The sequence below is a fragment of the Octopus sinensis genome, linkage group LG15 (assembly GCF_006345805.1).
Source record: "Octopus sinensis linkage group LG15, ASM634580v1, whole genome shotgun sequence".
Lineage (NCBI taxonomy): Eukaryota > Metazoa > Mollusca > Cephalopoda > Octopoda > Octopodidae > Octopus > Octopus sinensis.
The window spans coordinates 39341306-39364495 of record NC_043011.1 but is presented as its reverse complement, the minus strand read 5'-3'; the positions used below and the strand labels follow the sequence as shown (position 1 = coordinate 39364495).

Here is a 23190-nt window from a genome sequence, read left to right as displayed (position 1 = left end):
AAGAATGTCATTTGCTCTTCCGAAAGTACTGGAATATTTACTGTCTCCTTACAACTGAAAGGTGTCTTTTGCTACAAGAAAGAATTGACAAAAGAGACTTGGCACTACCAAAAATAAAAAGAAAAGAATAGAAAAAAGTTTCATTTTTTTTGTTTTTTGTTTTGTGTCGTTTTTTTTTTTTTTTTTTTAAATCTTGTTTGTTTCCAGACTTTCAAGAGACAGCAGATATGTTGGTTGACAGAAGTGAATTAATGGTAAAATTGTGAATGTGTCGGAATACTTTGATGTAGAGGGACTTGTGATAGCGGAGTTGGTGGGAAGGCGGGAGAGAGGGAAGGAGAGAAATTTTGGAATTTTAGAGGGAGGCTGTGAGTAAGGTATTTGTGTGAAGAAACATGGATATATACTCTTTTACTTGTTTCAGTTATTTGACTGCAGCCATGCTGGAGCACCGCCTTTAGTCGACCCCAGGACTTATTCTTTGTAAGCCTGTATGTATATATATAGCATGCCAGGCAAAATGTTTAGCAGTATTTTGTCTGCCATTACATTCTGGGGTCAAATTCCATCAAGGTTGACTTTGCTTTTCATCCTTTAGGGTTTGATTAAATAAGTACCAGTTACGCAGTGGGATCAATGTAATCGACTTGAATCCTTTGTCTGCCCTTGCTGGTCTCCTGTATGTTTAGCCCCAGGGGTAATAAAGAAAAAAAAATATATAAAATACAAAAATGGGACAAGAACGCAAAACATCCAGACAGTTAGGTGAAACAAAAAAAGGGAAAACAAAATATCCAGACAGACGATACAAGGAAAACAAGAACGGATCATTCAGAGTTTTCTACCCTCAGTCGAGTTCCAGATTATCTTTGCAATTTCAGCTGGTTATTCTCGATATATATATATGTATGCATATATAGACACACACACATATATATATGCATGTAAGCATATTTCTCTGTTTATGATGAGATTTTTTATATCAGTCATCTTTTATCTTTTACTAGTTTAAGTCACTAGACTGTGGCCATGCTGGGGCACCACCTTGAACAAGTTTTAGTTGAATGAATCAACCCCAGTCCTTATTTCTTTTTTTATCGGTCTCTGTTGCCAAACTGCTATGTTACAGGGATGTAAACACACCAACACCAGTTAGTAATAGTGGAGGATAGACACAAACACACCTATACATATACATATATATATATATATATATATATATATATATATATCAGCCTCGGCTGGCCCCCGTGCCGGTGACACGTAAAAGCACCGTCCGTTCGTGGCCGGTTGCCAGCTCTGTCTGGCCCCGTGTCGGTGGCACGTAAAAGCACCATCCGTTCGTGTCCGTTGCCAGCATCGCCTGGCCCCGAGCCGGTGACACGTAAAAGCACCATCCGTTCGTGGCCGTTCACCAGCTCTGTCTGGCACCTGTGCAGGTGGCACGTAAAAAACACCCACTACACTCGCGGAGTGGTTGGCGTTAGGAAGGGCATCCAGCCATAGAAACACTGCCAGATCTGACTGGGCCTGACGAAGCCTTCCAGCTTCACAGACCCCAGTTGACCCGTCCAACCCATGCTAGCATGGAAAACGGACGCTAAACGATGATATATATATGACAGGCTTCTTCCAGTTGCCATCTACCAAATCCATTCACAAGGCTTTGATCAGCCCAAAGGTTATAGTGGAAGACACTTGCCCAAGGTGCCGCACAGTGGGACTGTACCCAGAACTATGCAGTTGGGAAGCAAGCTGCACATGCATGTGCACATGCAATAACATACTGTTGCCAAAGCAGGCTGAATGTCCAGTCCAGTCATGCCAAATCATTTATGTCCCATCAGCTGCAGCCAATCATCTCATTCCAAGAAAAACCATACAGAACTACTACTTTTAGTCTCTCTCTCTCTCTCTCTGTCTCACTCCCTGGAATAAAAGACACAGGCACCAACAAGCCACAACCACCACGAGAGATTTCGCACAACTGATTTTAAACACACCCACTGTTAATCAGTTTTATCATCCTGAGTACACCTATAACATAAACCGCACCCTGCCGCCCACTGACTCATTAGCTCGTAATAAACATGTCTTTCGATGGCCCTTTGGCTCTTTGAATCGCAGGTGCTGACCAATCACAACAGGCTTTTTACACAATTTCCATCTCCCTAATTTCACAAAACACGCACACACACACACACACATATAGAATATTATACATGCTTTATCTATTTGTATATATGTTTTGCTTACATATTATCTGCCTTATATACATACACATATATACATACACAGACACACACACATATACACACACACACACACTATTTTTGAAACTTTCATTAGTTATGTAATATATATATATATATTTCTTTAGATGATTCTGTATGCAAAGACCTGTTGGCAATCATTAAATCATGCAATAATATCATTAGTGAGTAATATTTGACTACAGCAGCAGCAGCAGCAGCAGTAGTAGTAGTAATAGCATCAGCAAATGGAGCCATTTACATCAGACATGTATATATCAATGGGAGTTACAATGTCATTTAATGTGTGTGTGTGTGTGTGTGCATATCTCTCTCTCTATATATAAAGCTGAAGTTGTCTGTGTATGGCAGGTTTGGTAGCCTACAACTAACTCCAACTCCTCCGAGACCCTGTGGCACAAGTTGACCAAAATTGAGAGTATGATAGAAGAAGGCTTGCTCTTCCTTCCATAGAAAAAAAAATTCAAATCGGACCATGTTAACACCAAAAATATTATTTACATCAAAAAGGTGCTTTTTTTCTATGAAAATCCCTATTTTTTACGATTTTCTTACGATTTTTTTACTGCTGTGTCGCCATTTTTTGGTGTATTGCAACCAGAAAAATGTTCAATTAAAGAGAATAACAAGCTACATAATGCAAAATTTTTACTTTTCAAAAATTCCAATTCTAAAGGGTCGAAAAGAAAACAAACCTGAGCAACGCCGGGCAATACTGCTAGTATATATATATATGTAAGCACATACACATGTATACCCACATGCATATATGTGTGTGTGTGTACACTTACATTCACATACATAAACCATTTGCACTCAGACACAAAACATACACCAAGAAGCAAATTACACCTACTGACATACATAAAACACACACTTATCTCTGTAGTGTATATAAGATTACAGGCAACAGAACCACCAATGAGACTTCCGTAAACAACAGAAATTACAAGAAAAAGAGAAACAACAAACTGCTTTCAAACAGCAGAGGCCCACAACTTCTGGCCCCGAGGAACAGCAGGACCTGCCCCTACAAGCCCATGCTGGGGTAAGTACTCAGCAGCAGGGAGTACGACGTTATACACCCCAATTCCAGCCTAAATGCAAGACACATGAGTAGTCTGTTGCTATACAAATGGGGTAAACAGCTGTAAACAGTGGTGTTGTGAAATATAATAAATGTTTATATAATACACTAGCTGACCGTGTGTCATTAATAATGACGGCTAATTGTAGTATTTTATATATAAATAAGGAACAAAATAAGGCACATAATAATAATCACACATACAAACATTCACATACTTTCCTTGTACAGGCACACACATACACACATATACTCACACAGAGATGAAACGTTGATTTTTTTTTCACCCCTTCCTTTCTCTCATTGCTATTACTTTCTCTCAATCCCTCTCAGTCGGGACTATTACTCTCACTACTTCTCCTTCACTGAATTACTATTTTTTTCTCCTCCTCCACATCTGGTTTGATTCTGGACAAATATAATATATATATATATATATATATATATATACACACACACACACACATACATATACAAATATATAAAAACACTACGCTCATTATTATATTATTGTGATGTGGTATGGAAAGATGACCCTGTAGAGAGGTGTATGCACGTGTGTGCCTGTGCATGCATTGGACGTGGGGATATGAGCATGTTTATGCAGATACCTACTCACACACATATATGTACATATATACACACAAGCATGTGTGTGTATACATATATATATGCATGCATATGTATATACATACATATGTATATATATATATATATATATATGTGCATCTATGTGTGTGTGCACGCAGATGCACATGCATGCGTACTTTCCGCCGCCTTTTATTTACAGACTTGATTATCACATTATAAGCAATGTTTGTTCCGAAATGAAGCTGTATAGCACCTCTCTTCTAATTGGAATTTTCTCTCTTATCTCAATACTGCATTTGATGTCTTGATTAACAAATTTTATTTACCAATTATCGAGTCATCTGTGTTTTCTATACAACCTGCATTAATGCTAGAGACTAACGAACTTCGCCTTTTCAAGATCACTTCACCAATTCTTCTACATTATTATTCTTATTATCACTATTATTGTTATTATTATTATATGTTTGTAAATATATGCATATATACATATATATATATATGTGTGTGTGTGTGTGTATGTATGTATGAATCAAAGAAATTAGAATGAGCTGGCAGAATCATTAGCATGCTGGATGAAATGCCGAGTGGTATTTCGCCTGTCGCTACGTTCTGCCAAGGTTGACTATGCCTTCTATCCTTTCAGGGTTGGTAAAATAAGTAGCAGTTGAACAACGGGGTCGATGTAATTGACTCATTTCCACCTCCTCCAAGCTGCCCTTGTGGCAAAAAAATTTAAATAATAAGTATCTATTTTTGTATAAGTACACACACACAAAAAAAAATATATATTATAAACGCACATACACAAATATATATATATATATACATATATTACACACACACATACACAGTTGTAATAGATATGTGTGTGGACACAACTCATACATGTAGGTCCCCCATGGGAGCTGTTGCTAACATACAATCTAATACAACCTGTTACATAGTCAATACTTGGCCATCGAGTCACTTCGTAACATCATTTAATTTTCCCATTCCATGATGGCATAGATTGGGTTAGACAGGTTCCGGCAAGCTACAAAGCTGCACTAAGCTCAAATGTCAGCTTTGGCACAGTTTCTATGGCTAATTGCCCATCCTAACACCATCCACTCTACAGAGTGTACTGGGTGTTTTTTTTCATGCCACCACCCAGCACTAGTGGGGGTTGCTGAGTAGCATGAAAGACAAAGAAGAACAGGGGAAAAAGGTAATGGAATAAGCTTCCACAACTGAATGGGGAGTATTTGGGAGGTGCAGGTGGCTTCATGTCAGGTGTTGAAAGGCTGAAGTATGATACAGAGACAATCATAAGTGTCTTGTTACAGAGGAGATACATGGACACCCAACATTATATATAGGGGTGGGCTATAATAGTTGAGAAAGAAATAAAAAGCAAAGTAGTGATGGAGTGCCAGAGCAAATGCTCTAAGTATGAGAGTAGCATGAGAGAAGAAATGGATATTGGGTCGAGGAGAGTGGATACTTTCATAGGGGGGGGGGTAACAGCCGGTTAAAGGTACGTGGAGGGTAATGGACAGTTAAAGGTGAGTTGGGAGTAACAGATAGTTAAAGGTGGGAGAATGGTAACAGATGGTTAAAAGTGGGAGGATGGTAACAGATGGTTAAAGGTGGGGGTAATGGATGGTTAGAGGTGAGGGTAATGGATGGTTAGAGGTGAGATATGGTAACAGATGGTTAAAGGAGCATGGAGGGTAACGGACAGTTAAAGGTGGGTTGGGAGTAAGAGATGGTTAAAGGAGGGAGGATGGTAACAAATGGTTAAAGGTGGGGGTAATGGATGGTTAGAGGTGAGGTATGGTAACAGATGGTTAAAGGTGCATGGAGGGTAATGGACAGTTAAAGGTGGGTTGGGAGTAACAGATGGTTAAAGGAGGGAGGATGGTAACAAATGGTTAAAGGTGGGGATAATGGATGGTTATAGGTGAGGTATGGTAACAGATGGTTAAAGGAGCATGGAGGGTAACGGACAGTTAAAGGTGGGTTGGGAGTAAGAGATGGTTAAAGGAGGGAGGATGGTAACAAATGGTAAAGGTGGGGATAATGGATGGTTAGAGGTGAGGTATGGTAACAGATGGTTAAAGGTGCATGGAGGGTAATGGACAGTTAAAGGTGGGTTGGGAGTAAGAGATGGTTAGAGGTGGGGGTGGGTGGTAACAGATGATTAAAGGTGTGTGGGGTAGGTGGTAATAGATGGTTAAAGGTGTGTGGGTATAATGAATGGTTAAAGGTGGGTGGTAACAGATGATTAAAGACGGGTGGGTGTAGGGATGAAAGCAGTAAGTGATGAACAAAGGTGGGGGTGGAAGTGTGGTTGAAGGGGGAGTAACAGTACTGAGAGGGGTGAGGTGGCAGGTACGGGGATAGGCTCAGGAAGAAGAATAGATTAGAAAGCAGCGGAATGATGTAGAGCAGCTATATCAAGTGGTGCGTGATGGAAGATACCAGAGGGCGTTGAAAAACGATAGCAGATAAGAGAGGCATTATCGATAAATTACAGAAAAACATATACACCCGGGTCCTGATTTCTATTCTGCTCTTTGTACAAATAAAACCATGTGTGAGCAACACACACTTGGGGACACACACACACACACACACACACAGACACAGACACACACACAAATATGTGTAAGTTTGGAGACGCAAGCAGGAAAAATAAGACTCTAAACATCAGTGCATATATATTTATTCTTTTATTTGTGTCAGTTATTTGACTGTGGCCATGCTGGAGCACCACCTTGAATGGTTTTTTTTTTTTTAAATCGAAGAAATTGATCCCCCAGGACTTGTTTTCTAAAGCCTGGTACTCTTATTCTTTGTCGAGTTGCTAAGTTACGGGGGACATAAACACACCAAAACCAGTCGTCGTCAAGCAGTGATAAAGGGACAAACACAGACAAACCCAAATACATACATACATATATATATAAATATATACATATATATGTATATATATATACTATGGGCTTCTTTCAGTTTCAATCTATCAAATCCACTCAAAAAGCTTTGGTTGGTCCAAGGTTATAGTAGAAGACACCTGCCCAAGGTGCCATGCAGTGGGACTGAACCCAGCACCATGTGGTTGGGAAGCTAGCATCTTACCACACAGCCACATCTGCATCTATCTACTCACATTTAAAAAAAATCAATCTGGTATTATCTTGTAGCTTCAAGATTTGAAAGACGTAATTGTTTATTTTTTGAATGACATTTCAGAGTAGGTGTGAGATACTAGTTCTGGCCAGCTAGAGGGAGGGTGTTCATGCAAAGAGTTCAGGCCATTTCTGGTCAAGAGAGTCTTTGCACCGAGCGGTCGTCGGCATCTTCACTATCTTGTCTGGCAGCTTATTCTACGGATCCGCAACCCGGACGGAGAAAGCCCCTCTCCTTCGATTGAGATGAAATCGTCGCAGATAGAGCTTTTCGGAGTGACCCCGCAGCCGACGCTCTGGAGCAGGAGTGAAGAACAGCTCTTTCGAGAGGTTACACTTTCCGCTTATGATGTTGTGAGCGAGAATGAGATCAACACGGCGTCGTCGTTTTTCTAGAGAATAAAGGTCAAGTGTCTTCAGCCTTTCTTCATAAGACAAATGCTTGAGACCAAGAACCATGCGGGTAGCCAGCTTCTGGACTCTTTCAAGATGATAAACCACAATAAGGCCAAAAAGCGAGTCTTACAAAAGGCCAAGCCACATGCTGAAGGAAGATGCCAAATGGTGCAAATCTACCTTACATAAATATGCACTGAAAGCTAGGGCAGCATGTAACCCTGGGAGACAGGATTGAGAACTGCTGCTCTATACAATTTTAACACATGTACACAGTTTACATAAAGTAGACTTGTGCCATTTGGCAACCACATGGTTCCGGGTTCAGACCCACTGCGTGGCACCTTGGGCAAGTGTCTTCTACTATAGCCTCGGGCCGACCAAAGCCTTATGAGTGAATTTGGTAGACAGAAACTGAAAGAAGTCCATCGTATATATATATATATATATATATATATATATATATATATATATATATATATATGTATGTATGTGTGTGTGTATATGTTTGTCACCCCAACATCACTTGACAATCGATGCTGGTGTGTTAATGCCCCCGTAACTTAGCAGTTCAGCAAAAGAGACCGATAGAATGAGTACTAGGCTTACAAAGAATAAGTCCTGGGGTCGATCTGCTCGACTAAAGGTGTGGTGCTCCAGCATGGCCACAGCCAAATGACTGAAACAAGTAAAAAAGTAAAATATATATAATATATATATATATATATATATATATATATATATGTATGTATGTGTGTGTGTGTATATGTTTGTCACCCCAACATCACTTGACAATCGATGCTGGTGTGTTAATGCCCCCGTAACTTAGCAGTTCAGCAAAAGAGACGATAGAATGAGTACTAGGCTTACAAAGAATAAGTCCTGGGGTCGATCTGCTCGACTAAAGGTGTGGTGCTCCAGCATGGCCACAGCCAAATGACTGAAACAAGTAAAAAAGTAAAATATATATATATATATATATATATATATATATATACATATACATACGCATGTAGTCTCGTGCACTTACGTGCATGAATATTCATGCATGTTGTGTGTGTGTGTGTGTGAACGTATTCCACACGTATTCCTAATTCATCGTTTTATCAATTTAACAATGAGCTGTTTGTTTGCTTCTGCTTCTCTGTCAAGTGCGATCGAAAATTATGCGACAGCTTATCTGATGAAACTTCGCGATGTATGTTTGGCTACATTTAATCAATATGGTGTAACACGTATTTCATCATCAACTGAGTGTTACCAGTATGTGTACGTGTATGCGTGTGTCTGTGTGTGGTGGTATGTGTGTGTGTTTGTGGGTCAGTGTTTGTTTACAAACAGAAAACCGCTTATACAAGCACTCCCAGTTTTCCTAAGTGCTGTAATATCTGATCCAATATGTGGTACAGGGATATTTAATTATATTTATGAATTAATACAGGCAGAAGCATGGCTGTGTGGTTAAGAAGTTTGCTTCTCAATTACATGGTTTCAGGTTCAATTGCACCGCGTGGCACCTTGAGTCTTCTATTATTGCCTTCCTAAAACCAACCACTTTACAGAGTGTACTGGGTACTTTTATTCATGCTGCCAGCACTTATGAGGTTGCAAGATTGAAAAAGAACAGAGAAGAAAGGAAAAGGGAATAAAGTTGTGGGACCAAGGGTCTTCAAATATTGCCTTAAACTGACTAAAACCTTGTGAGTGCATGCACATGTGTATGCATTTTGTCCCCTTGTCTTGATGGGGAACTGATATGTGGAATGAAACAAAAATGTAATTAACTGTAAATTTCAAAAGTTTCTTGGCTACTATATCCTCACTTTGACAATGACAAGTCCCTTGTGAGCTGGTCATCGGGTCACTGCAAGAAAGTCTGGCAGATCCCACTCCTCTCCAGGCTAAACTCATTTCTACTGATGAGTGGACAGCAGCAACATGAAATGAAGTGTTTTGATCAAGAACATAATGAACCCCCTGGCTAAGGAATTGAAACCACAATCTTATGGTTGTGAATCCAGCACCCTAACCACAAAGCCATCTGACTCCATATATCTTCACTTTACAAGCATATAATTGCTGAAATATTATTATATAATAATTTAAAATTTATCATATTACATTGTAATTTCAGCAACACTGATGACAGAAGATTCCTCAGGTATGAACATAAAGTTTTATAAAACAAACAACAAGGTTGAAGTTCATATCCACAAAAAAAAGACATCCACTACACTCTTGGAGTGGTTGGTTTTAGGAAGGGCATCCAGCCATAGAAACCTTGCCAAATCAGATTGGAACCTGATGCAGTTCCCCAGCTCACCAGTTTTCAGTCAATCCATCCAAACCATGTCAGCATGGAAGTGGATATTAAATGATGACGATATATTACACTCTCAAGGATTAGGTCAGCCCAGGGGCATAAGAGAAGACACTTGCCCAGGTACTCTTATTCTTTGTTGAGTTGCTAAGTTACGAGGGATATAAACACACCAATACCAGTCGTCATCAAGCCTTTTGTCCTTAACCCTTCTGTAACTGTATTTATTTTGAGATGCTCTGTGTTTCTTTCAATTAATTTTAAATATAACAAAGAATTTAGTAAAATAACTTGGTTATCATTCAACTAGTGTTAGGAACATAAATAGTGACTAAGGTTTGGTAGAAGATTTTAATTCAAAACTTATGAAAACAAGACATATGTACTACAGGGCTAGAGGTGATTTAAAAATATCATGGTGACTTTAACCCTTTTGTAACTATTTATTTTGAGATGCTCTGTGTTTCTTTCAACTAATTTTAAATATAACAAAGAATTTAGTAAAATAATTTGGTTATCATTCAACTAGTGTTAGGAACATAAATAGTGACTAAGGTTTGGTAGAAGATTTTATTCAAACTTATGAAAACAAGACATATGTACTAGGGCTAGAGGTGATTTAAAAATATCATGGTGACTTTAACCCTTTTGTAACTATTTATTTTGAGATGCTCTGTGTTCTTTCAACTAATTTTAAATATAACAAAGAATTTAGTAAAATAATTTGGTTATCATTCAACTAGTGTTAGGAACATAAATAGTGACTAAGGTTTGGTAGAAGATTTTAATTCAAAACTTATGAAAACAAGACATATGTACTACAGGGCTAGAGGTGATTTAAAAATATCATGGTGACTTTAACCCTTTTGTAACTATTTATTTTGAGATGCTCTGTGTTTCTTTCAATTAATTTTAAATATAACAAAGAATTTAGTAAAATAACTTGGTTATCATTCAACTAGTGTTAGGAACATAAATAGTGACTAAGGTTTGGTAGAAGATTTTAATTCAAAACTTATGAAAACAAGACATATGTACTACAGGGCTAGAGGTGATTTAAAAATATCATGGTGACTTTAACCCTTTTGTAACTATTTATTTTGAGATGCTCTGTGTTTCTTTCAACTAATTTTAAATATAACAAAGAATTTAGTAAAATAATTTGGTTATCATTCAACTAGTGTTAGGAACATAAATAGTGACTAAGGTTTGGTAGAAGATTTTAATTCAAGACTTATGAAAACAAGACATTTGTACTACAGAACCAGAGCCGGTTTCAGCCGGGTTGGTAATGAAAGGGTTAATAATACTATTTGCTGCTGCATCAGCACCACTGCCGCCACCACCGTCATAGTGATTTTTATTTACAAATAAGAGTAAATTCATTTGAGTTTTTCTCTTCCTCTACGGAACTCTCTGGTAATTCCATTTAAATCCTGGAATTTATTAGCCATGAAATTATTTAACTTCTGACTTGCCACTTTCATACTTTCATACTAGTTTAAGTACCGGCTCCCTCCTGACAAACTCTACACTTTTCCATTTCAAGCCTGTCCAAGCATTTGAATCATTATTAATGCTCCTAAATTATTGTCTGAGCCGAAAGATCTTCAATTTCACTGGTGGTGGTTGTTATTAGTTTTACTGTGAAATCGGTGGTGGTGGTTGTTAATTTTATTTTATTCTATTTCATTTTATACTTTTAATGTTCTGCAATATTGCAGTTACGATTTATTCATTGCTCTGTGTATTTTGCCAAAACCTGTTTGGCATGAATGGCTTCGTAGAGGTGTGATTTATGGGGCAACATTGCTCCCTTAACAAGAGAAATTTCAGCATTGCATAACATTCCCTCCTCCCACCCATCTCTCTCTCTCTCTCTCTCCCCTTATATATCTATTTCTCTGTCTATCTTGCTCTCTCTCTCTCTCTCTCTCTCCTTACATATCTCTTCGTTCTCTTACCCCTTATATATCTCTTCCTCCCTTTCTCCCCATATATTTCCTCCTCCCTCACACTATATATACCTCTTCCTCTCTCTCCCCTTATATATCACTTTCTCTCTCTCCTCCTATATATATCTTGCTCTCTCTCTCTCTCTTTATATTTCTCTCTCTGTCTCTTTATATATCTGTTCCCATCTTTCATATATTTCTTTTCCCCCCCACTTATATATCTCTTACACCCTCTCCTTTCATCTCTTCCTCTTTCTCCCCTCTTTATCTCTACAACTCCCTCTCTCCTTCCATTATCTCCTTTACTCTGCCTTCCTCTCCTGCCCATATCTCTATTACTCTGTCTCTCCTGATATTAAATAAAAGTAAAGGCTATACAATACCACCACACTCAGAATGATGTGGCCTGATAATTTCTTTCTTTTTGTTTTTTTTAAATTTTTACTTCTTCCTTTATTATTATTATTATTATTATTATTATTATTATTGTCATTATTATTATTATTATTTGTCTTATGATTATATTCTAAGAAGATAGGAGACAAATTTATAACCCCTCAAGATTTTAAAAGCTTGCATCATAGATTCCGATCTTTATAACACCATTTGCTTTCTTTATTAATATTCTGCCCCCCCCCCACTCATTTTTTTCTTTCATTTCTTTTTTCATTCTCTTCCTTCTCCTCCCCAAAACTCATCGGTGTCTGATCTTCTTTGCTACATATCAAATAGCTTTATTCTACTTTTTTAAAACTTTTTCGAGTAGGATATTAGTGGCTCTACAGCAATTTAAGCTTGCATATAGTTTATTGCTTGTAGCTTAGAGCGGTGAAGCCTAAAACAACATCTAATTGCTGCCTTTAAGATCTAACCAACAGCAGGCAAACCCCCACTGGCCCTTATTAGTATCGTAACTATTAAAACATAAAAATAGGGAATTCTTCAGCTTGTGTGGTAAAAGAGAACCCTTTTTACTGATGAATATTGGAATTACAGGGGGAGGTAGAGGGTACCTCTTTCCCTAACAAAACAAATAAGCAAAATGCAGAGGCAAAGCTGAATGAACCTTCTCTTCCAAAGCAAATTGGATCCCTGCTTCCTTCTGATAAATATTAAGAACCCTTACGTTTTTGCTTAGCCCCGCAGCAGCCCTCGCTGATTCTGATTCAGTTAACACACCTACGGTAAAATACTTTAACCCTTTTCATCAACAACCCAGCTGAGACTAACCTTCTTATTCTTAAACCCTCTACTCCTTAAGGACTACAGGGCATTGATGACTTTATCTTCACCGTTCTTGACTTTAAGAATGTCTTTTATCTCTGCTTTTTCAGCTCTGTCTCATTTTCCTTACCCCTAGATATTTTTAAGGTGTCCCCACATATTGCTATGAAAGAAGACCTTCCCCTCCCAAGATTTTATGGTTTTGGGTTGTTTGCTCCTTTTTTTTTTGTCATATAGGTGCAGGCGTGGCCGTGTGGTAAGAAACTTGCTTCTCAACCACATGGTTCCAGGTTCAATCCTACTGTGAGGCACCTTGTGAAAGCGTTTTCTACTATAGCCTCAGGCTGAGCAAACCTTGTGAGTGGGATTTGGTAGACGGAAACTGAAAGAAGCCCATCATATGTGTGTTTTTGTTCATTCTCTCAACACTGCTTGACAACCAGTGTCAGTGTGTTTACATCCTTGTAACTTAGCGATTCAACAAAAGAAACAGAATAAGTACCAGACTTTAAAAAAAAGTACTGGGGTCAATTCATTTGACCAAAACCCTCCAAGGCAATGCCCCAGCATGGCCGCAGTCTAATGACTTAAACAAGTAAAACATAAAACATAGGAGCATTGGCTCAATGTTGACTCATGCTGACCCCTAGAATCCATCTTCGCCTGGCCTCTATCCTCTGACCTGTGCAGCATGGAAAGTTCAAACCAGGATTTAGCACTCCACTGGCATAACTCTCAGGGTCACTGAAGGACTGTACCTTGTGGAAGTCACCTTGGATCTGTGATACAAATGCTTTAAATGATCTGAGTTAACACCTTCCAGCAAAATTTCCTATTAATTTATGTTCTAGACACCAGCTTAATAATGACAAAGTGGTTAGGGCAGCAGACTCGCGGTCATAGGATTGCGGTTTCGATTCTCAGACCGGGCGTTGTGAGTGTTTATTGAACGAAAACACCTAAAAGCTCCACGAGGCTCCGGCAGGGGATGGTGGTGATCCCTGCTGTACTCTTTCACCACAACTTTCTCTCACTCTTACTTCCTGTTTCTGTTGTACCTGTATTTCAAAGGCCGGCCTTGTCACTCTCTGTGTCACGCTGAATATCCCCGAGAACTACATTAAGGGTGCACGTGTCTGTGGAGTGCTCAGCCACTTACACGTTAATTTCACGAGCAGGCTGTTCCGTTGATTCGGATCAACCGGAACCCTCATCGTCGTAACCGACGGAGTGCTTCCAATGACAAAGCTATTTAACCCTTCAGCATTCAGATTACTCTGTCAAATGTAATGCTTATCTATTCACATTGTTTCAAATGAACCATGCATTACCTCCTAGCTTTGGGATTTTGATGATGTGAGAGTATACTTTCAGAATGACAATTGTAGGGCAGGTGTAAGAGGCTGGATCTAGCCAGACTGAACATCAAACATTTAGAATATTTAGGCTGGATATGGTCAGATTAAATCAAGGGTTTCCAACCATTTTCTGTCTATGGACCCCTTTGATTACTATTTTATTCTGGAAGATCCCCATAAGCCATTTGATGTTTAACAGCTAGTTTTACAGAAAGTTCTTTCAAAATCCCTATTTCATTTTTCACACATTTACTCGTGTAGGTTGAACTATATAAACATTAGAGAAATAAACCAATACATACCAATACATACATCAAAAGCAAAAATATTTCAGGTGCCCTTCAGATATTACTGTAGATCTTTGATTTACTATTTTGCTGCATGGCCCCCTCGAAAATCTTATATGGATCCTCAGGAATCATATGGATCACGGTTGAGAACCCTGGTTGGGTTTTAATGCTAAACAGTTGATGAAATTTTTCTCTAATTTCAAAATATAATTGAAACAAAAGGCTAGATATTTTAACAGCTTTGTGATAACAAAAGAGTTAAAGCTGCAACCAACCCTTCTTTATTTTTGTGCAACTTATTTCAGTCACTGGATTGCGGCCTTGAAGAGCATAGTCGATGAGATCCACCTTCAGTGCTTAATGGAACACATTGCTTAAATAGCCACAAAACACAGTGCTTTTAGATGGCTACTGAGCTGGATGTGGTGTTGAAGAAGGAGCAAAATGTCCTGAAATATGCACGTACACTCATTGGCATACTCTTCCATCTTTGACTGCATTGTTTATGAAAATGCATTTGTTTACGAAATGTCATAACTTCTAACGGTGGTTCTAGTTTCTACAGAAGTTATATATTTGTCTAATCTATCTTCTATCTGTATATACATATAGTTGGAATTTACCAAAAAAAAAAAAAAAAAAAGGACGAAGATGGGTGTGTAAACAACAAACAGATGTATTAGTTTAACGCTTGGGAAGTGAGAAAGTCTTGTGTTTCAAGCCTACACTCTTCAGCAGAAAAGGAACACAGAAATAAGCAGAAAGAGAATATATATATATATATATATATATATATATATATATATTATATATATATATACATATACATATACACACAGACATACATATGTATATATTTATATAGATACACACACACACACACACATAAATATATATATATACACATGCATACATACACACATATATATGTACACAAACATGTATATACACACATACATATAAATATATATATACACATATATGCACACATACAAACATATATATATATTTGCATGTACTAGTGGATTATATCAGGGTACCTAACCCCCAAAATCAATTTACTAATTACTTACTGTAATAAAAGGATACGTTGAGGAATAAGAAAGGAGAATGATGCACCAAGCTGACCGACACACAACAACAGACAAGCATTTCGTGATGACTGGGATAGGAGTATTGATTCCACAAAGTGGATTTGAAAGTAATCCTTGAATATTTTATAACAGAGCAATCAGAAGAGGTTATTGTGGGGTTATTGTTTATAAAGCCACAAGTTAGTTGGACGCACGGACACATACGCACACAGAGAGATGTGTGTGTGTGTGTGTGTGAATATATATATATATATATATATATATGTAGGTCTATACTGTGTGTATATATGCATACACATTTGTAAATTGTAAGCAAGTATACATATAAATTACACACACACACTAATACTTAATATATATATATACACACACACACATACTTAGATGCATTAAACAAAGATACACGTACTTATTCACATTTACATTGTGTGTGCGTGTGTGTGTGTGTGTGTGTGTGTGTATATATATATATATATATATATATATAATTTATTAGATAAATAGAAAGAGAGAGATGTGCCTAAACCTATAGAAATTATATGCAAGCATGTAAATTATACACACATAGGCACAGGAGTGGCTGTGTGGTCAGTAGCTTGCTTACCAACCACATGGTTCCAGGCTCAGTCCCACTGCGTGGCACCTTGGGCTAGTGTCTTCTATTATAGCCTCGGGCCGATCAAAGCCTTGCGAGTGGATTTGGTAGACAAACTGAAAGAAGCTTGTCGTATTCATGTATAAATATGTGTGTGTATATATATATATATATATATATATATATATATATATATATATATATGTATGTATGTATGTATGTGTATATGTTTGTGTGTCTGTGTTTGTCCCCCCAACATCGCTTGACAACCGATGCTGGTGTGTTTACATCCCCGTAACTTAGCGGTTTGGCAAAACAGACCGATAGAATAAGTACTAGGCTTACAAAGAATAAGTCCTGGGGTCGATTTGTTTGACTAAAGGTGGTGCTCCAGCATGGCCACAGTTAAATGCCTGAAACAAGTAAAAGAGTACGTAAACACTGACACACACACACACTTCTATATACATGTCTACACAGTGCCTCTCTCTCTCTCTCTCTATACATACATATATATATATACATATGTATATATGCATGTGTATGTGTGTGTGTGCGCGTATATATATATATATATGTAGGTCCCGGGTTGAGTCGGGGTTAACCTTTTGAATGAAACAGTTCTAGTCCTGTAGAAGCTCCTTCTATAAAATAAATAAATATATATATATATATATATATATATATATATATATATGCATGCATATAATATACATGTATGTGTATATGTATATATATATATATGTTGGCATGTGTATGTGTATATGTATGCACACATACATACACACATATATATGCATTCATGTATAAAAATTATATGTAAGCATATGTATTAAATTATACATATGAACATAGACATAAGCATATATACACACCTCCACAATATAAACATATGCAAGCACACACACACACACACACACACAGTCTATAGGTACATGCAATTTTCATCAAGCAAATGAAAGGTTCGTAACAGCTTAGAGTTGGAGATAATGAATATGATGATCTTTATCGGAGAGTTAAGCAAAACGAGAAAGAGAGAGAGAGAGCACGGGTGAGAGAGGGCGAGAGAGGGACCGAGACAAATTAAATAGGAGTTATAGAAAGGGCAAACTAATATTATTGCTATTAATAATAACAACAATGCACATTAATGATAATTGCAATGATTGATCTTGATTATCATAACAATTTCTGTCAGTTAATGATAAACTTCTGCCCAGCACTTTATACACACACACACACACACACATACGCACACACACATATAAGTGCAGGTGCAGCTGTGTTTTAAGGGGCTTGCTTCCCAACCATATCGTTCCGGGTTCAGTTCCATTGTGAGACACCTTGGGCAGGTGTCTTCTACTATATTATCAGGTCGATCCAAAGACTTGTGAGTGGATTTGAAACTGAAGGAAGCCCATCATGTATGTGTGTGTGTGTGTGTGTAACATAACTAGTTCGGCAAAAACGGCACCGATAGAATAAGTACCAAGCTTAGCAAAAGAATCTAAGCATTGGGGGTTAATTCGTTCAACCAAGAATTCTTCAAGGCTGCAGTCTAATGACTGAAACGAGTAAAAGATAAGCACGTATGCACACACACACATTTATTCTTTTACTTATTTCAGTCATCTGACAGCGGCCATGCTGGAGCACCACCTTTAGTCGAAGAAATCTACCGCAGGATTTATTCTTTGTAAGCCAAACTAGTTATGTTACACACACACACACGTGATGGGCTTGCTTCAGTTTCCGTCTACCAAATCCACTCACAAGTAGCTTGTTTTCCAACTACATGGTTCCGGATTGAGTCCCACTGTGTGGCACCTTGGGCAAGTGTCTTCTACTGTAGCCTCGGGCCAACCAAAGCACTGAGAGTGGATTTGGTAGATGGAAAGTGAAAGAAGCCTGTTATATATGTGTTTGTGTGTGTGTGTCTATGTTTGTCCTCCCACTTTTGCTTGACAACTGATGTTGGTGTGCTTATATACCTGTGACTTAGCAGTTCAGTAAAAGAGACCAATAGAATAAGGGGGAAGAACATATAATACGAGATATATCATGCTTAGCCATAAAATATATCAGGTAACTGATTGGTCACAGCTGGGATGCATCTGGTCATAGGAAGGTTCGTTAATCAAGCCTGACTTGAGAAACAACAAAAGTAACGGCAGCCAAACAACAGGTGTCAGTCAATTCACTTTAAAGGTAAATAATTAGTTTAAACATCATAAATAACTCATTAAAACTTCAACGCAGGCTGATGGCAGAAAGTAGTGGGTGAAGTAGGTGTAGGATAAGTTTGGCTGAAGTAGTGTAGCTAGCATCTGGCAATGCAATGCTGTCTCATTCCTTATTCTTTAATCATAATTGTTAGAGTTATGGACGCCACCGCCACCACCCAAACCACCACCACCACCACCATCATCATCATCATCACTGTCATCATCATTTAGCATGGGTTGGATGTTTCAATGAGAATCAATGAGCTAGAGCACTATATTGGGCCCCAGTATCTGCTTCGGTATGGTTTCTACAGCTAGATGCCTTTCCTTATGCCAACCACTTGGCAGTGTGTGCTGGGTGCCTATTATGTGCCGCCAGCACTGGCGAGGTCAACAAGTAACTGCGCAAGACAGGCAGAAAAGGACAAGAAAAGCTTTGCGAGTGGATTTGGTATACAGAAACTGAAATAAGCCTGTCGTGTCTCACATGTGTGTAGGTTTGTTTATGTTCTCACAACTTGGCAGCTCAGCAAAAAGTAACTGATAAAATAAGTATAAGTACTGGAATCGATTCATCCAACTGTACCCATCTAGGCAATGTCTCAGCCCTCAATCCAAAGACTGAAACTAACAAAGAGCTAATGGTCAAATAAAGATTTTATATAACTACAAGGTGGCATCAAAAGGTTCCCAGATTAGTTATGTTTAATAACTTATTTACCTAAGCTTTAACATCATCTCCTTTGAAATAGTCACCTTGCACAGCAATACACTGATCCCAGCGTTCCTGCCACTTTTTGAATTTGACCTGCAAGTAGCTTTCTGAAAGCGAGTCGAGGACAGTCTGCAATTTGCTCTGGATTTCGACAATGGTGTTAAAATGGCAACCTTTCAGTTACATAATCCTCTTGGAGAAGAGATGGAAGTTCCCTCCCCCAGTCTGCAGCTGCTAAAAGCTGGTTTACTGGGTGGCTGTGGAAGTAATACCATGTTGTTTTTGGCAATAAACTCACAAGTGAGGGGAGCTCAATGAAGAATCTAATTCTTTGAGCTTCACAGATTTGGTCGTTTTCGATGAATGTCCTCCCTCATCATCTTCATCATCATCATCATCGTTTAACATCCGTTTTCCATACTGGCATGGGTTGGACAGCTTGACGGGACTGGTGAGCCAGATGGCTGCACCAGGCTCCAATCTTGATCTGGCAGAGTTTCTACAGCTGGACGCCCTTCCTAATACCAACAACTCAGAGTATAGTGGGTGCTTTTACTTGCTACCGGCACGAGGGCCAGTCAGTACTGGCAATGGCCATGCTCAAATGGTGTTTTTACGTGTCACGTGCACAGGAGCCGGTCCCTCAATCACTTCAAAATGTCGCAGTAGAACTCAATAGACAGCCTGGCCCAGGAGGATGGATTCCCGATGCACAATACCACATTCCTGGGAGTGACACTCATGGCAGGTCTTCCAGATTGCTCATTGTCTTCAAGGGATGTTCTTTTGCTTTTCAACTGCCTGTACCCCTTGAACCATCGAGTACATCACATTGCCCCATCATGGCATGCATTTCAAAGAATGCTCAATGTCTTTGTGACAGACTTCCCGAGTTTAACATAAAATTTCACGTTGGCTCTTTGCTCCTGTCCATGACAAAATCACAGACTACAGCGAAAGAGTACAGCAGGGATCACCACCACCCCCTGCCGGAGCTTTTAGGTGTTTTCGTTCTATAAACATTCACAATGCTCGGTCTGGGAATCAAAATTGCGATCCTACAACTGTGAGTCCGCTGCCCTAACCACTAAGCCATTGCGACTCTACACACACATACATATAAATATATGCTTTTTATCTCACACAGATAAATGCTGTCACATAGGTACATACCATTCCACAGATATACACATGCATGCACACATCCTGTTCCTCACACACCTGGACACCTGTGCCTAGACATTCAATCACACACGCATACATACACACACAATTTTATACAAACATACACGAAATATAAAAAAAGAAGGGTATTTGTGAAGAAGAAAAAGGTTAAATTGTAAATGACAAGGTAATTTGCAAGTTATATTGTGATGAAAGATGGGAGGAGGTGTGCTGCCTTTCAGTGAGAGACTGGTGGGGGGAGTAGAAGAAGAAAGATAAAAGAGAAATGGAGAGAAGAGAGAGAAAGGAAAGAGAAAGGAGGAAGGGAAAGAGAGAGAGAAGGGAGTGAAAAGAGAGGGAATGAGAAAGGAGGGAAAGTGTGAGAGAGAGAGAGTGTCTTGTGTTGAAAGCAATCAAGAATAACTGAATTAGCAACTGAAGATCATGGGGACAGGTTGATTGGGGAGAAACCATTTTCTTCTAAGACCTGATTGAAGGGCCATTTTAATATTTCATTAAATCCCAGTTCCCGCCCCCCCCCCCCACCACGCCACCTTAAACCACCGCCCCGCCCACACATATTGCCACCACCACCACCACTACTACTATCTTATCTCATCTCTTCCTCCTTGTCAGCCTTTCTCTATTGAGGAAAAAAAACAACAAAAACTCTGAAAGAACCTGAACACCTTCAAATGTGCCTCCCCATCACACACACACACACACACACAAACTCACACATAGCAAGACCCCACCCCCACACCAGCTCCACTGCCGCTTAAACTCAGCAGAACATCAAAACAACCATTACAGACAAATTATGGAATTTTTTATCAAGTTAACAAAAAGAAATCCACCCACGACTCCCACCGCCAAAACTGCCCAACATCCTATCCCCAACAAAAAAAAGGAGAAGAGGAGGAGAAGGAAGAAGCGGAAGGGGGAAGTAGACAGGTAGGTGGGAGTGTAATAAAGATGGAATAAATTATAAAATACGAAATATAGAATTTGTAATAGAAATTTTGTTTCAAAAAATTTTGTTTCAAAGGTAAAAAAAAAAACCTGAATAAAAGAAAAAAAAAATTTCAAAATCTATTTAAATATGGAAAAATAATTTTCAAGTAAAAGCAGCTTTGCACATTGGTACAGCACTAGTGTTAGCACCAAGTGACCAGTCAATAACGCACTCCATTACGTGGATTGCTCAGCTGCTAGAAATAACAGTCAAATGTCCCTCTAACCATGCACCAGTTCATGACTTCTCATTTTTTAAAATTAATTTTTTTAACTTCCAGTATATCACTTCATCATCAGCATCATTTCCATCAGTTAATGTGCACTTTACCATGCCTGCATGGCACACACAGAATTTGTTGGAGCAGATTTTCGAAAATGGGGTGCTCTTCCTGTTGCCAACACCCACCTGATTCTAAGCAAGATATCCCCCTACAGCCAGATATATTTTTCATGGAAGACTGGAAATTAACCAAAACCGCTAGTATGACAGTTACGGTTGTAAATTACTGTTTAACCCCTTTCATTACCAACTCAGCCACAGCTGCGCGAAAAATTTTTTGATTCAAACAACCAGCCTGGTCGAAGCTGGCTGAGCGAACCCGTTGATATTTAAATGTGAATTTCAGCAGAAATCTCATTAGAACATTCATGAAAACACATGATTTCACTTTGTAAATAGCCAAGTTACAGTATCTGACAGTGTTTCACTTGATAACTGAGCACTCCGAATTTTGGGAGATTTTTTTTCTATATTTTTACATCAGCGATTCAGAATTTGAGGCCTTTTCAAAGGAAGATTTGGGGAAATCAAGCACTTGTAAGCTTGTTTGAAGCGACCACTGCGGTTGATGACAGCTGTTGTTCCGGAAAGAACTTGGAGGATGATGGAGAGAGGAGGAGGAGGAGGAGGAAGAGGGTGAAAGTGAGAAACAAAGATTAAAATAAATGAAGAATGAAACTCACGCCATCAAAGGTGAACGACGTTGCAATCCAGTCCCTGCCTTTTTTGTAATCCTCATGAAGCCCCATCAGATAGAGAGTGTCCAGGCCATCGACAATGGTGGCACCGAGAGAAAGTGAGCCGAAGATGCCGGCGCTGTGGCTCCGTTTCGAGATTGGCCGCAGCTCGTTAGCACCCCATGCGTATTTCGCGTAATTATCCCATGCGAATTTCATCATCTGGAAATGAAAATAAAAGGAGACTATAAATACATTACATATAACAATGTCCATCATGGGCAGCTGAAAAAAAAAAAAAATATAGGGTTGGCCAAAAGTCACCTGACGGTAAATCAAAGCCCATTTAATTCCAAGAACAACTTAATGACATTTCACTAATAAGCAGACAAATACTCTTTTACTTGTTTCAGTCATTTGACTGCGGCCATGCTGGAGCACCACCTTTAGTCGAGCAAATCGACCCCAGGACTTATTATCTGTAAGCCTAGTACTTATTCTATCGGTCCCTTTTGCCAAACCGCTAGGGGACGTAAACACACCCGCATCGGTTGTCAAGTGACGTGGGGGAACAAACACACACATATACTGGCAGGGACTATAATTGTCTGTAAACACTGATCGAGAATTCCTTACACTGACATCAGTTCTGGCAATTTCCATTGCCTCATCAGTAAGGACTGGCTCAACTTCGGCAGATTCTGGACTCAATTCCCTATCAGTATGTTTTCCTCATAAGAATCTATGAATGAT

The 23190-nt window shown here is 38.8% G+C and overlaps 1 protein-coding gene and 1 long non-coding RNA gene across 2 annotated transcripts in view; both read right to left on the bottom strand.

Moving 5' to 3' along the window:
- Positions 1-23190, bottom strand: part of LOC115219910 (mannosyl-oligosaccharide 1,2-alpha-mannosidase IA) — a 533489-nt gene that overhangs the window by 102005 nt on the left and 408294 nt on the right. Inside the window, exon 3 of the mRNA XM_029790220.2 lies at positions 22444-22659. Coding sequence (XP_029646080.1) covers positions 22444-22659 — 216 coding nt within the window. The remainder of the gene's footprint in view (positions 1-22443; positions 22660-23190) is intronic.
- On the bottom strand, positions 7116-14489 carry LOC118766300. The gene is made up of 3 exons (XR_005002219.1): positions 14442-14489; positions 12244-12245; positions 7116-7220 (listed from the first exon to the last, which is right to left on the bottom strand). It is a non-coding gene; the product is annotated as an uncharacterized LOC118766300 (long non-coding RNA).